The sequence below is a fragment of the Centruroides vittatus genome, unplaced genomic scaffold (genome assembly GCF_030686945.1).
Source record: "Centruroides vittatus isolate TY-2023 unplaced genomic scaffold, ASM3068694v2 contig_120, whole genome shotgun sequence".
Taxonomy (NCBI): domain Eukaryota; kingdom Metazoa; phylum Arthropoda; class Arachnida; order Scorpiones; family Buthidae; genus Centruroides; species Centruroides vittatus.
In genome coordinates, this window is record NW_027120768.1 from 3,505,123 (window position 1) to 3,521,306 (window position 16,184).

Here is a 16,184-nt window from a genome sequence, read left to right on the forward strand (position 1 = left end):
TGTTTTATTACAGAAAAACTGCATTACATTTTTTTACTCTTCTCCCATGTGAGCATTAAGAAAACATTTTTTATAGCAAGCCCATTATAGATTCGACCAGGCACAGAATGGAGTGGGCGGGTGGTGAGAGATGGGACCCGACAAATCTAGACCGACAATCAACCGAAAAATTCTGGGATTAAATCCGGAAGGTCGAAAAACCCCGAGACACCAGAGTGATGGTCTACCACCGAAACCACTCGGACATCCAGCCATCAACTGTATTATCTTACACTGCTCCTTCTCAACCTATATACTTCTAACAATGTCCACACCATTTGTACTAGCAGCTCTAGAAGCCATTTTTTGTAATGACTTTGGGTCTCATTGTTGTGGTATCCAATCTGTTTATTGATATCTGCATCTCTTCGACTTTTATTTTAGGAAACAGATAAAAGTTTGCGAGTGAAAATCAAAAAGTAAGAATATTGGGAGAGCGCGGTTATGTGTACTCTTCTTGGTAATATATTTGCTGATCAAAAATGTAATCATTTTACTTTGAGATCACAATGAAAGCCAAAGTAAAATGTAATAAAATTTATGTCTAATTCGTAAATATATAACTAATGTTATTTATATACGTATTAAATAACTATAAATATTTTCAAAATTTAATAAAGAATAATCAGTAATATGACAAAATATAGCACTCTTGTTTAAATTAAAATGTAAGAAATTAATACTAATAACAATACATGTTTATAAATAAGAAATTAGCAGGTACATCAACCAATTGAATGCCAAGGCCTATAGTTAAATAAAAACCAACAAAAACGCTCGTCATTCTTGTGCACCTTTTCTTGTTGGCGCCCATTTAAATTCACGTTCTCCACATACCTTCAGCTTCTCCTGGACCTAACTGTCGTATAACCATTATTGGTTGTGTTATATACACTGTATACACTAGATTATTCTGTAATAAATTATTCTGGTTCTTTCCATTGTAATTTTATAACGATAGTCTCTTGAAAGCTTTATATAACAGAAGACTTTGCTAATACATATAATGTTAAAACTTACTGAAAAATTTAAAGCTATTTATATTCTTAATATGAAATGTCAAGGTGAAACCTCGCTACTTATTGTGATCGGTGCTAATGTGTAAAGTGATTAATAATAGAAAATAGGTATATATAAGCATACTATTTTAAAGTTTTTAATAAAGAGGAAAATAATTATTTAATTTTTTATATTCTCGTATTTTACTCACATCTCTGTTTCTCCTTTCTCCTGCAAAGAATATAAAATAAAATTAGTAAACGAAATAATAATACATGTCATAAAGAAAATACTGAACTCAAATAAATTTGTTTAAAAGAAACGAAATACACAAATATGAAAGCAATAATGAAATAAATACAAGAGATTTCTTTATTATTTATATAAAAACAGCCTTATAAAGTTGTAAAAAAGTTTAATTACTGCCAGAATGTGTATAACGTAAAATGATGTAACCGGTCAAATTTTGACCCTTGGGTTTTCGGAATTTCTCGGCCTTTTGATGTCCCATGAGCTCCCAAAAATGTAAAAATAACCCTTACGAAATCGTCTATGTCCGTCTGTATTTATTTTGCATTATGTCTTAGGATTGGTGAACGCTAATACTCTAATAAAGAAAGAGGGGTTGCCTGCTTTTGCAAACTTAGCCCACTATGAAGAAAAAGGGGTGAAGAAAAAATTGAAGGAAAGGTTCTGAAGTGAGAAGTATAAAGAAGAAAAGGTGAGAAAAGTACCTCTTAGGACCTCAGAGCGCCACATCGGAAATGATTAATAACCAAAATTACAACAGTTGACAAAACCGTTATACAATATAATCGATTACAAGAAAAGGTCCGGTTACAAGTAGTATGCAAAACCCATCACTTATGGATTAACAACCTTCATCACTGAAAGGTTACAATAATATTAAAAACTAATTACAATTTTAATACGCAGGAAATGTAAATATTAGCTTACAATGATATAGCCTAATAATACTGATTACAATTTCTATTCGCGGAGAAAGTAAGTGATTTAAGTTATTTACAAGTTCCCTGACAATAGGATTGGTAAACCAAAAATTTTCAAACTTTGCAAGATTACTTCTATATATGAGGCATTAATTCTATTAAATTTTGGTTGTTAAAGGTCAAGGCACTGAGGAAATAGAGGTGTGCCATATGCTAGAAAGGGAGTCAGACAATGAAAAGTTTACTCGTTATTGGTGTCTAAAGCTTTTTTTTTTTAAAAAAAATTTATCTGTAACATCAAAATTAAGCCTTTTGCCTATTTTATAATAATATAAAAATTATTTTAAAATAAAATCTAATAACAGAAACTACCATACAAACACAATTTCTAACTTCGTGCTAATATGGTATTTTATATTCGTATACGGCAGCGCCATACGTGGACAATCTGCCGAACGAACACCTTCCAGAGGTCTTTTACGGGATAATTGACACACATATAGGTATCACTAAAGTGAAAAATTCCAGAAAATCCCACGAAACCATTCCATTAGAAAGACGCGAACCAGGGACCTCCTACCATTGTTCACTGGTCTATCCACTCGACCACTGGTGTTAGTGTGTCCTTGAATTTTTTAAAATTAAATATTTCTTTAACTAGAGAAATTTCTCGTATTCAACAAAATAACTCTTATAGTATACTGGCACAATGAAGTGACTTTCATTTCAACACTTGGCTAGTCTTCCATCTTTTATTCAGTTAGTGAATAAAAGATGGAAAACTAGCCAAGTGTTGAATAAATGTCACTTCATTGTGCCAGTATACTATAACATAAAAACGGTTTCGATAGCATCAAAAAATAACTCTTTCTAAGCTGTTGTTATTATTTAACTTTTATATCGTAGTATAATTGAAAATTATCGGACTTCCTAATTGTCCCCTTAACCTCTAGTTACAGTGTCGGGAAAGTCAAGCAACAGCCCTTGCCAACTGTTCTGTAATTAACCTGTATTCTAATTCCCATCATAAACTGTTTACCCACACTTTTTCTGAATATAAATTAAGAATGAAAATATACAAAAATGTTGTATATAACATATACTTATATACGAAGATTAAACTAATGAATTCGTAATTATATATAAAATATAATTTAGACCTGGGACATAATAATATACTAAAATAAAGTACAGATTATTACAAACAAAAGATTATATTAATTAATATTAATGAATTAATCTAAACGAATTTGATGACAATTTGAAGATAGAATTTAAATGAAAATTAGCCTCTATTTGCTCCGTAAGAAATAAATAGAACGAAAATGCTTGATACCAATATATAAACTTAATATAAATATTCAAATTAAGGAAAATATAAAGTAAAATTGACATTAAATGTTAATTCAAGTTTTCTAAAATACAGCTTATAAAAGTATTTATTATATCCATGAAAAATGAATTGAATATTTCAAAATTCAGTAACTATAAAAATAAAGGCATTCATGGTAATGAATCATGTCAATTTCCATGATTAAATTTCCATAAGTGCAAGGCTGTAAACGAATTAATTGCATCTGTAATATATAATTTCCTAAAATGAAACTAAATCTTTCACAGCCTTCCATTTATGAAAGTATAATGCAACATTCTAGTTCAATAAATTAATAGAAAAATGAAAATTGTAACTTTGTAAATTGTAAATTGTAAATTTCCAGAAAGAAAATTTTACAAAATATCGGAGAAAGGAACGTATAATTGTGAAGGAAAAAAAAATTAATAAAAATTATCCTGGAAAATTTAATGTATTATAAAACGATTGTTAAATAGATAAACATTTATGATAAATTTTTTAATATTTTAGACAAATGTTCTAATCAGATTTATTATTAAAATTAAACTATTGGTTTTATTATTTGCACGCGATATTGTCTAAATTATTTTAACTATATCTCACCATAAACGGCTGCAATAATCAAGGAAAAGACAATAATGAAAACTGCTGAATTTGTCATTCTCTTCACTATCTCGATAGATGTGAGGTGATTAGTAAAATTTGCGGCTTATATTATATAAAGAAATAAAAAGAAATGCATCATGGTTGATGTAGATACTTCCTTCCTTTATTCTGTTGAATTAAATTTACATAAAATAACTTTGTTCTTATTTGTTTAATCTGTTTAAACATAGAATTTTTTAATCTTCAAAAAATTTAAGTAAAGCTCATAAAATGGATCAAGACCCTCTTAAATTTAATAAATATAAATAAAACTTTAAATGATAAAATTTCAATTCATAAAATTCAAAGTATACTGTAAACAGGTTATTGTAATTGTCAAAACAGACATATTGTATGCAATATTCTCTTCCATTCAAAACAAGGAAGTTTTCGTTTAGAATAAAATGTCGAGTGTAACTTTCAAGTAGATTTAGCTGTTTATATCAAACAGAAACTTCTTTAAGTGAATTTTATTTTTAATATTCAAAAGTTGCAGAGAACAAACACCAGAGTTTGTTCCTTAGAAGTTAAAAACAGAATTTTTAGTATTATTAATTTATTTCTTTTTCAAATTAATAAAATCAAACTTATATAAATAAGAAATATAAATAGTTTGGTAATTTTTATCTCTAATATATATCAAAATAGTTAACGTTTAAAAAACGGTTAATCACAATATTTTAAACATTGTGAGCATTAATGATGAACCGTTTGCTCTATGCCCGTTCCTTATTCTAATATACTGTATATTTCACCTGAGAAAAATAAATTGATAAACGAAATACAAGCGCTGTATAATATATTAAATTTAAAAGAAGTCTTATATTTATTCAGTCCGTAAGCCACCGTATACGGACCGTACAAACCGTCAAATCCGTCTGATGCAGTGGCGCGTTATAGCTTCATGGGGCTTAAGCAAATTTAAGTTAGGGGTTCCATGTACGGCGTTGACTTCAGACATTTTTTTCGGGGAAATTTTTTGGGAAAATATTTTTTGGGATACTATAGATTACTAGCTATGGAATTTCGGGACTTTGAGTATATATCTGAACCGAGGGGACCGAGAAGAGTTCAAAGATAACCTACTTTTGGACCGGAGACGAAAAATAAGAAAGTTATCATAGTTTTTTAATGCTTTCATGCAGACAGCACCGTAGTTGCTAGTGCTGCCATCTCGCGGTAAAGTCTGCAAACACATTTAAAAAAAGCACTCAGAAAGGCAAGAAATTGCACGAACAGTCGAACGCCACTTCCTTTTTTTTCTTTTGATCAAGAACTATCGTGAATCAATAACTAGTGACGTTAAACAATCGGCGGCTCCCCTCCCGGGGGAGTCCGTCGGGAGCACGAACAGTCGAACTCCAGTTTTTTTTTCTTCCTTTTGTTCAAGAATCGCGACTCCCGATCGCGATAGCGCTCGTAGTACTAGTCGACCGCGAACGATAGCGAGACTGAGGGGCCGTATCCCACGAGATGGACGAGCGTGAGGGTGTGCGAAAAGAACTTAACTCGAACTGCATACGATTCTTCATTCTTCTAACTTCTATAACTCTCCATATTTCTTTTTCCAAGGCTATACCTATTGGTGGAGACCTTCTAATCCTTTGGTAAATGTAAAATGTAAAATACGATCAGTGTGCTCATGAATCAACATCTGCCTCTGTTGAAAGTATATATGGCCGACTTGCCGGACTGCCTGTTAAACACGCGATAGGCTTAGCGGAAAGAGCGACGCGATTCCCGATCATCGCGCGATCGCCGAAAAAAGTATGATAACTTTCTTATTTTTTGCCTCCGGCCTAAAAGTAAGGTACCGTTGAACTCGTCTCGGTCCCCTCAGTTCAGATATATTCTCAAAGTCCCGAAATTCCATAGCTAGTAATCTATAGTACACCCGTTCCGCGCATGGCGCCCCACCACCCCCCGAAATTCCGGATGGGAGCGACGGGGGAAGAAAAGCAACGGGAGGGAGTGGGGGTCCGATCGATACCTTCCGTACTCTTCGTTGACCGTTTCCGGAATCTTTTTGAGGACTTCTTCCTCCTTCCTCCTTCCACCAAAACTGCACGGAATCGTACAGGCTCCGCCCACTTTCAGAGACGAAAAAGGCATATTTTTCTTCCCTTTGGCTCTTCTTTTCCAATTACGTTGGTGCTTTTCGTCATACGCGACCCCTTTCGATCTGAATCCCGTTTCGACACATCTACCGGTGCGATTTGAAAGCACCAGTAGCACCAAAAGCACCAGCTTTTTTTTTGAGAAAATGGAGTCTTCAAGTTTTGCCACTCTTTAGATTTGTGACGTAATTATCGAAAACTTTACGATTATGCCATATAAATGTACAGTTGGAATTTTACGGTACTTGTACAATTACAACTGTACTAGAACTATTGGAATTGCACAGTACTTGAAATGTAAGGTACAGTACTTTCAGAATCGATAGATATACTGGTTCTTGCACTGTACTCTCAAGTATAGTTGCAGGTTGCGGATAGCTGGCGTGAGAGTCGCTGTTAGGCGAAAAGAAGTTTGTTTATCTATTTGGTTAGTAAATAGTTTTCCTTTTTTCAAGCATTTTTGTAACTTTTTGTATTGGTCTGTAAAAAAATCTCTTATTCGTAATTACATTTTTAAATTTTATATCATGTATAAAAAAAGAAAGGTTAAATTTACCTATGGTATTCAAGTGAATTCATGACTGTCTAGTGTACTATTTTCCTAAACAAGAAAGCTGTAAACTGGTTATCTATAATTACAAATGAAGATGTTTGTTTGTTCGCTATACACTCCAAGGCCGTTCGACCAATTGTTACAAAACGCTGCAGTTACGTTCACATACTTCTAAATTAGATAACGTTTTAATTTCACCCCAAAATATTGGTTGGATTTCTATAAATCAATTAATTAGGCTGCAATTTGAAAAAAATTGTAGATTTATAAATTTTCACTGTCGTTAGTCCGTCTTTCCTTAATCTCGAGAACGGAGTTAGATAGATAAAAGACAAGACCAAATAAGACACCTTAGGGGCAGGAGGCCTCCAAATATGTCAAATAGCTGACCAGCACGACTCTATTGTTAAAAGAAAAGTATGGTGTACAGGGGCAAGCCACTATTAATTTGAGGTAGAGATCATATATTTTAAATGAAATAAATTAAAAATATGATTAAAAATTGCAGCCCGGCATTGTGACGATGTCACAATAAATAATTGCTCGTTTATCATACTGTCAACGTTGAGGAACTCGTTATATATATTAAATAAGATGGAGTTTAGTGAGTGTGATTTAAAGTATTGTCATAAACAAAGTTTAAACAGATATTTTAAGTAGGTTGACCATATTATTTACAATCCAACCGGGTACACATTTCAGAATCAGCGAAAATGGAGTCTATAATTGATTGATTATTTTTGAAAATTTATTTACTTATTCATCTATAAATTGGTAATATTATATTGGCGTGTTAATAAAATTGCTCTAGTCAAAGATTGATTCTACGAACAAATATTAAAAATAGGTAAAACCGCAGATAGTTCCCGGAAATTGGGGGGAAGTTTGGTCACCCTAAAATTAAGACAAGCAAACACATAAAGGACGACAACAACAGTGACAAAAATATTAAAGTTTGTGTTTACATACAGTACATATCGTAACAGAAGAAATATTATCAAACTTCTGGAATACATGATATTAATTAATTTCTATGTGAGGGAAAAGTATTCATCATTTAAAAACACAAGGAAGAATAAGAAGAAATGGTATATTCTGCCTATCCCAACCAAATAAGGGTGAGCATAAAAGATGAAAACTGTGTTGATACCTTCACTCCAGAACATGTAGGCAATCGAAATGAATTGTGTCATACAGTTTTAACATCATTAACATCAAATGAAAAAAGTACTGTACACTAGGAGCAAAAATTCTACCAAAGAAACCTTTCAAAGCCATTTTAGAGGAACTCAGAGACAGCTTATCAGCAGAAAGTAGCTATTCTGTTTATTCATTTAGTAACCAGGAAGTTTGTACCGGTATATAATATTGAGAGTAGTTTCAATTTGGTATCGAAATCTGTAAGGCATCCAAATGATTCAATAAATGTAGATGCCTAGGCGAATTAAATGAGAGATGGCAGCGATGATCGTACGTTGTTTTATAAACCTTTAAAAATTAATTCAATAAATGAAACAGTGAATGTAGAAGCTAAATGTCATTGAACCCCTCAGGGTCTAGACGTTTGTTGCTCGCCGATCTTTGTACAGTACAGTACGTTGAATGGCGGAGGCCTACGATAAATTCGGCTAATGGCGTCATTACTCCGAAAAAGAGTAATTAACTAATCACAGTAGGCGAGTGATCCAAACAACTGCTCCATTGTGATCGTTCGAACAGGAAAATGCGGAGAACATTCTACTGATACTGTGAAACAATCAGCCGAATTCGGCAATCTAAAAATGCATTATGTGACCGCGTTTCATGTCATATAGTCAGGTGACATCTGCAACGTTTCCCGAGAACTTATTCTCTTCGTGGATGTCTTTGTATTTTTTTCGCTAAATATTAGAGACATTACGTGATACGGCAATGATGTCATGTTTCCTAGCACGTGATTCACCTCTCTGCAAACATATAATAACAATAGAATCTGTATTTGTATGAAATTTAAATATATAAAAGATTTTTATAAAACGATGTGTTAAGGTTATACGGACAAACGTCTATAATTTCGACCGTTACGAAAGAATACGACCCACCACGACACAGACGAGAAACGAGGAACGACACTCAAAATAGGTGAAAAGCCAAGTCCTTGGCTTATCACCTATTTTGGTCTCGGGGCAGCCTGTCCTGTTTCTGGCTACTCGGTCGCCCCCATTGAAAGCCCGGTCGAACCCATGACCGATACGAAAAAGTTCTTTTTAATGCCGTCGGGAAGAGAAAATAACCAGAATTACTTTAATTTCCTTAATTAGAAAAGAACTTTATTTGAAAATTTTGTCAATTATTGTAGCGTTCCGAATGAATTAATCGTATTCGGGATCGAATACGATTCTCAGAAACAACAGAGTTAACAGATATTGATACTCAAACACTTCATTTGGATTTTTATATTTAGCCTGGTCGTTTTGAACGTCGTTGTCGTTGACCAACAATTTAAATGGATGGAAATGGCTTATTTCACGACTGGACGAGGCCGATTTTGGATGTAGATGAGCCAATGCTTTCTTCTGTTCGTAGTATCGTTCTCTGTCTCTTTCGGCCATCTCTATGTATGTTTCTTTCTCTTCTCTCTTACCATTCCATTTCCTTCCTAATTGCTTAGCTAATTGCCAAACTTTCAGTTCAGGATTTTTCTCTCTCTCGAAAGAATACGTATTTTTAAAAAAGAACATGAAAGAAGGTACATTTTTCTTCGGCAAATATGGCCTCGATTCGTATTTCAGCAATTTCGTAGGACTGGACACCAAAGGACGAAGAGCTCTTTTCTCGTTCCGATATCTATTGCAGTCTTCTTTAGCCTTATTTAAGTAACCGTTTTTTGTATTTTGGTCTAAAGTTTTCCATTTTCTTCCCAACGTTTTGGCGACTTCGGTTATTTTCCATTTCTTTTCCGATCGCAAAGCGCCCTGGTGATCGCGAAAGTATAGTAAAAATGAAGAGGCGGGCCTTTTTGGGAAGTTTGTCAGTTTCTTGATATCTCTTAACTGTTTGCGATGAAACCTTTTCGACTCGGACTCTGCCCTTCTACGAATACGTCTGTAATCCGAAATCCTGACGTACGACCGCTTAAAAGCCGAAGTTCGTGGAAATTGGCTTTCGGGATTAGCATTCTTCCGATTTTTTCGTCGAGGAGCCATGTTACGGTTAGGCCTCTAGTTCGATTGTATACAGGAACAATACTGTAATTCTTACAACAAAAGAAAACAAACGCTAATTGTTCGTAGGTTAACTTTGTTACGAGCAATTGTTATTTATAAATATACCATTACTTTTCACTTTCGATCCCTTGAAATAATTTACAAATTTAAATTAATACAATAAATATTCAATCGAAATACATTGTACTGTACCTATAAATTTAGTTGCGGTAAAAGGATGCGAGTAAATTGATAAACGTCACTCGTATAAATCGATAAATCTAGAGTACCTAGATATTAGAGTAGCGACATACGAGTCATCGCCGCCATGTTCTGTCAACTGTCATCACGTGGTCTATGGGTTTACATTAAGAAATGACGATTTTTTTAGGTTAATAAAAAATTTTTACGAATAAAATGCTTTATTAAACTAAAAAACATCGTCATTTCTTAATGTAATCCCATAGACCACGTGATGACAGTCGACAGAACATGGCGGCGATGACTCGTATGTCGCTACTCTGATATCTAGGTACAGGAGGGTCTAATGATGTGTTCACTTGTTTATAATCGATCAGCGCCGCCGTAACTTATCCGTTACAATTCCCAGACACGCACCTGTTATCAAAGAGTTGACCGTTACGATTTGACCGTTACGAGATTGACGGTTGCGATTTGCGCTGATCGATTATAAACAAGTGAACACATCATTAGACCCTCCTGTACTCTAGATAAATCCAAACGAAAACATCTGAGATGTAAACAAATTGCGCCAAGTAAAAACTTCTCACAATTTTGATTGTCGTCTAAGTTTCTACTTGGCACAAGTTTTTTACATCTCACAAGTCAGATGTTTTCGCTTGCTTTGCTATTGATATCCGCAGGTTTAACTGATGATAGAACAGTTACAGCTCGAACGAGCAAAGTTGCGCACGTCAGATACGATGCATCCAATTAGGCTGGCACAAATAGCGTTGTCCAGCCTGACGAAATAGAATCTATCTCGGCGAAGTTAACTGCCGTCCCTCACTCGAAGGCTTTATAGATTTGTACCCTTTCCAGGTTTATCGGCCGAGACACTATTTTCTCACAATGGGGTCTTTTTCATTTCTAAAGAGTGACAAAATCGTAGGGTTTTCTAAAACCAATTCTATTCTTACTACATCGGGCTATCTACTTACAGATGGAACAGAGAGCCTTGCCCTACTACATTGCGTAGTAAGGCAAGGCTCTCAAGATTTGTTTAAGGCAGGATGGCCGAGCGGTTAAGGTGCAGCCTACTGCTTTGGGCAACCCGGAATCAAATCCGTCAGGATTTGAACCCGGGTTTTCCCGATCCGGACAAATTTGATCGCCCGAAATTTTTCAGGTGGTAATCAGTCCGGATATGTCGGGCCCCGTCCTTCAACAGCCGACCGCCCCATTGTGGGCCTGGCGGAACCCACAATGGACTTGCTAAAAGAGACCCTGTTAGTGCCCACACGGCGGAAAGAGTTTTTTTAAAAAAAGTTGACTTTACAGATTTCTTCGGGAGAATATTTTGTAAAAATATTTTCTTATAAAACATTGGTTTGGTGCCCGGTGACCTCTGTTGGTAAAAACCCCCAGACAATTTCCCTTTTTTCCCATAGGATAACACGCCACTGATGGTGAAAAGATGGAATTCATCAGCCAATATAAAACAAATTTTTCTCTTTAATATAGAAATTTTTTAAGATTATATTAATATCAGTAATAACAATCTTATTATTAACGTTATGAAAATTTTTAATATTCCTCGTGATAATTTAAGAAAAACAGGACATTTGTTCGAACATTTTCCGGAAATTAGCTGGTAGCCATTTTTATCCCGGACTGTCAACATCCGCTTTTGTGTGATTTAACAAAACGAGAAATTCTCCAAAGAGAAAAAAAGTATCAAAATGGTAAACGATATAATTATTATTCTTATTTTATCGATAATCTTTCATTGTTTAATTAATCACAGAGAGAAGTTTTGGTACCGAAGTCTTTATTTTTATTTATAAATTTGTTTTTGATCGTTAAAAACAATAATCTTTAAAAAATTGTAAATTTCTTAAAAATAAACGACTTAAAAACAACTCTTTTTTAAATCCGATTTCGAAATGAATTAAAAACAGAGATGGACACTTTTTTGAAAATTCTAAATATTTCTTACTTTATTATCCAAATGCATTTCACAACCATTTGCCTCTTCAGTGGATTTTTAAGAAATTTACCAGTTTTTAAAGATTATTGTTTTTAACATTTATAATAACCGATCCCAGTGTTTGATATTTATTTATTGTTTTTGATTGTTTTTTTTTTAAATGTAGTTCGAGAATAGACAACGTCAGAAGTATAACTCACACCTTTCAAATTAATAAGAGTTTAGATGTCATCATATAATGAAAGATATTTACATGTACAATAATACAAAATGGCATAAAATTTCTTACACGTTTTCCTCTATTTTTCACACACATTTGGATTTCGTCCCATGTTCTGTAGAGCAAGTGTGATGTGTAAGCCGACCCCTTGGTACTTTTGGTATGTGGCGGCTCCTGGAGGTTTTGCGGAGAGTCGGTCGTTGTGTCGCATAAACGCGGGAAGAACGAGCCCGGGTTTAGGAATTCGATTATTTCAAATTCTTGCTGAATTTTGGGGGACCGCTGGGCGAATCCGGGAAACCTTAGCGATACGAGAACGGTCTCTGCCGGATTCTTGGCAGTTTTTGGCTCCATACTGCTGATGCGTAGATTTTTTTTATTAAGAAAAATTACTATAGTGATAAATTATTTTACACATATGGCAGAGTCTTGTACGACATGAGGATATGTTCTGCATTATAGGAAATTGCATTACAGAGACATACATTATTAGATGATTTTATGCAAGTTTAAACCTAGGCCTAGATGTTGAAGAAGAAAACGTATATCTCTGGATGACAAAAGTAGAATTTTGTATGCATACTCGTCACATTATACAAATTTGCATTATAGGGGAGCATTTTATATGGGAGTTTGCTGTATATATATTCCAATAAATTTCATTTCGTATGAATTCTCTTACTCGCTTTGTAATAAGTTCTAAATTCGGATAATTTGCAAATGATTTTTTTTTATAAAAGGGTATTTGATGCTTATGAAAATGTAAGAAGTACACAAATGAAAAACTTTTCATAAACACTGATCTATGTTGATGATTGTTTCATTAAAGGAGTCGTTAATTTACTGTTATCATTATGAATTATTAGTCATTATCATTATCATTATTAGTTATTTTTTATGGTTTTTTGTTATTAAAGGAGTTAATTTGTGAATCTTACGTGTGGTGATAATGATATTGCCTTCAAAAATGTTGTCAGAATAAATTAATAGTTTTATAATTTAGAGATGTTTTAGTTTGTTTTTTCTTATTTACATAATTTAAGAAGTCAAACTATGTCAGATTATCCTATCTAATCTATGTCAGTATCAGAGTTATATGCTGATATTTAATACAGCCAATAAAATTTTTGATAAAAACCTGCATTATCTACTAAATTGTCTTTTTAATGGTTAGGGAATCTTTAGCCTTTTTAGGTTGTATGTGACAGTTTTAGGGGACACTGTCAACTGGGCAATGGTCAACTTGGTTACTACTAACCGTGCAGCGGACATCTGTGAAACAAAATAAGAGATGAATAATAGACATAATACACAATTTTTTGTTTTATTTATTAAAACTGCTATTTTTTAATATTTATCTGTTACCCAGCAAATTGAAATAATATTTTTTAAGAAAGGAGTTAAATGAGTTAAGAGAATGATGTTTTAATTAACAAACATAGTTACACATGTTACATGTATTAAAACAAAAAAAAAACATGAAATTGAAAACAAAATTTTTTATTTTAAATTTATTTTAAATTTTATTTTTGAAAATGATTTGCTCTTATACATACTTATGTTAAATTGATGGCAAGTTCTTTGAAAGAATTAGAAACAGTTAATAAATCCCATGAAAGAAAAGCAGTTCTTCAATAGAATTTGTTTTCAAAGAACTGCTTTTCTTTGGTATGCTTTGTTAATATTTAACCTTTGGCTTGTATAACAATGTTTATACAATCATTCATCATATCAACAAGAGCCAGGCATCCATTTGGAGTAATTTCATCCTAAATTTGCTTGACTTTTTTGCTTTAAACCATCCACACTTCCTTGAGGACATTTTTTCAATGCTTTTTAAATTTTACTCACATATTTTCTATAGGGAAAGGTTGGGACTACTCAGTTGTCATTTTAATATGTTAATATTATGTTGAGCCAGCCAAGCTTTGCTGGTTTAGCAGTATGGCAACTTACACCATCTTGCTGGAAAATAAATTATCTGTGAAATTGTAATTTTTCTAATGATGGCAATAGGTTTCCCTCAAGGATTTGTTAATATTTTGCTGCATTTACTGATCTCTTGATAAAATGCAAATATTCCACACCTTAGGCTGACATATGATATTCTCACACCATAATGCTTTGCTGGGAATTTTACAGTGTGCTGTAGACAATCATAATGGAATGCCTCTTGCTTTTTAATGACTTTTTTTCTATTGCCTCCAATGCAGACTTCAAACTTTGCTTCATTACTGAAAACAACCGGTTTCCACTGTTGTTGTATCCAGCATTGGGTGCTCTTTGGTTCACTTCAATTGGTTTCTTTTGTTTTTGTGAAAAGTGGTTTTGTCTTTGTCTAAGCAATGTCACCTGTCACAATTGATAGGTGACAATTGTTAAGTAAAAATAATATTTTCATATCTGATAGAAGTGGTAGCCAAGTTTATGCATATGGATACAAGTTTCTTTTGTAACTTCCTTTCCAGTAACTTTAATCCATTTGTTTACTAATTTACCAAGTGATGCTCCTCGATTTTTTAAAATTATTTCACAAAGGTGTGATCAGTCTTTGTTATGGTTGCGGGCCTTCTAGTTGATTTTTCTGGATTAATTTTATCAGTTTTTGATTTTTTGAAACAATATCTATACTGTGGAATTACCAATTTTTAATTCCTTTGCAATTTTTCTTAAGGATTTGTCCTGTCTATGGAGGATGATAATTCATCACATACAGTGGTGATATTCAGCGGGTTTGCACAGGTTCGGCCGAACCCGTTGTTAAAATTTTCTGTTTTCCGAACCTTGTTAAACACACAAAACATTTCTCAGTGGTTTTGTTTTTTTTTTAAATATATTAAAATATACGTATTATACTCTGTAATACTACTAAACTAGAGCCTTATACCCCATTCGCACCGAGCATTTCAATCTAGATTGTGAAGAAGGTCGGGGACTATGTCTTGGTGCGATCTGCGGATCCCGATCATCGCGCGATCGCCGAAAAAAGTGTGATAACTTTCTTACTTTTTGCCTCCGGCCCAAAAGTAGAGTACCGTCGAACTTGTCTCGATCTCCTGAGTTCAAATATATACTCAAAGTCCCGAAATTCCATAGGTGGTAATCTATAGTATACCCTATTTTTTTTATAAAGATTTGGATCACCTTCTGGTAGGTGCCCCAGGCAATTGCCCTTTTTGCCCCTAAGATAATCCGTCACTGCGAGGGCTTTTATTTTTATTTCTTTATTTATTTTTGGAAAAGAGCACGGCCATTGAAAAGAAGCGAAGAGAGACCAGCTTTATTTTTAAAAACAAAACTTATAATTTAAATAACTACAGTCGAGTCCGCATAAGTCGACACCCGGATATCTCGACATCATCGGTTAAGTAGTCACTTTTCTGTGGTCCCGGCCGGCTTACATAGGCATTAATGTTAAAAAAAACTCCGGTTTACTCGACACTTAATTAACTGGTCACCACTGGATAAGTTGACATACTTTTGCTGTCCCACACTCCGATAAGTCGTCACCCCCTCCTGAAAAAATGAATTCACTCTGCACGTGTGATGCAAACTTGTTTTTTTTCAGGAGGGGGAGTCGATTTATTTATTAATATATAATTAATACATTTAATAATACATTAATATTATTAATATATATATATACATATTAATAAAAATGCCTTAACATTTTATGTATGTTTATGTATAAAATAATAACAGATAAACAAAAAGAAAATATACAATCTACATCAACGTCACACCAGAATCCAATTTTGCATTTTCTCATGCCAGAGGAATTAAGAATCCTTAGACGTTACTTGCCAACAATTGACAATTGCAAAGATGATGTTTTCGAGGCGTTCGTGATCGTTGAAAAAGAAAGTCGAGACAGTTAAGTGCTCAAAACAAACAACACTAAACGAATTTTTCAGTTTTTCATCTACAGAGTAATTGTAAATGGAGGACACAA

The 16,184-nt window shown here is 33.6% G+C and overlaps 1 protein-coding gene across 1 annotated transcript; it reads right to left on the minus strand.

The window, feature by feature from the left end:
* Window positions 1-9,008: 9,008 nt before the first annotated feature.
* Window positions 9,009-9,842, minus strand: LOC136984317 (high mobility group protein B4-like). Its single transcript, XM_067281253.1, has one exon. The coding sequence runs from the start codon at window positions 9,840-9,842 to the stop codon at window positions 9,009-9,011; it is 834 nt and encodes a 277-aa protein (XP_067137354.1).
* Window positions 9,843-16,184: the final 6,342 nt, after the last annotated feature.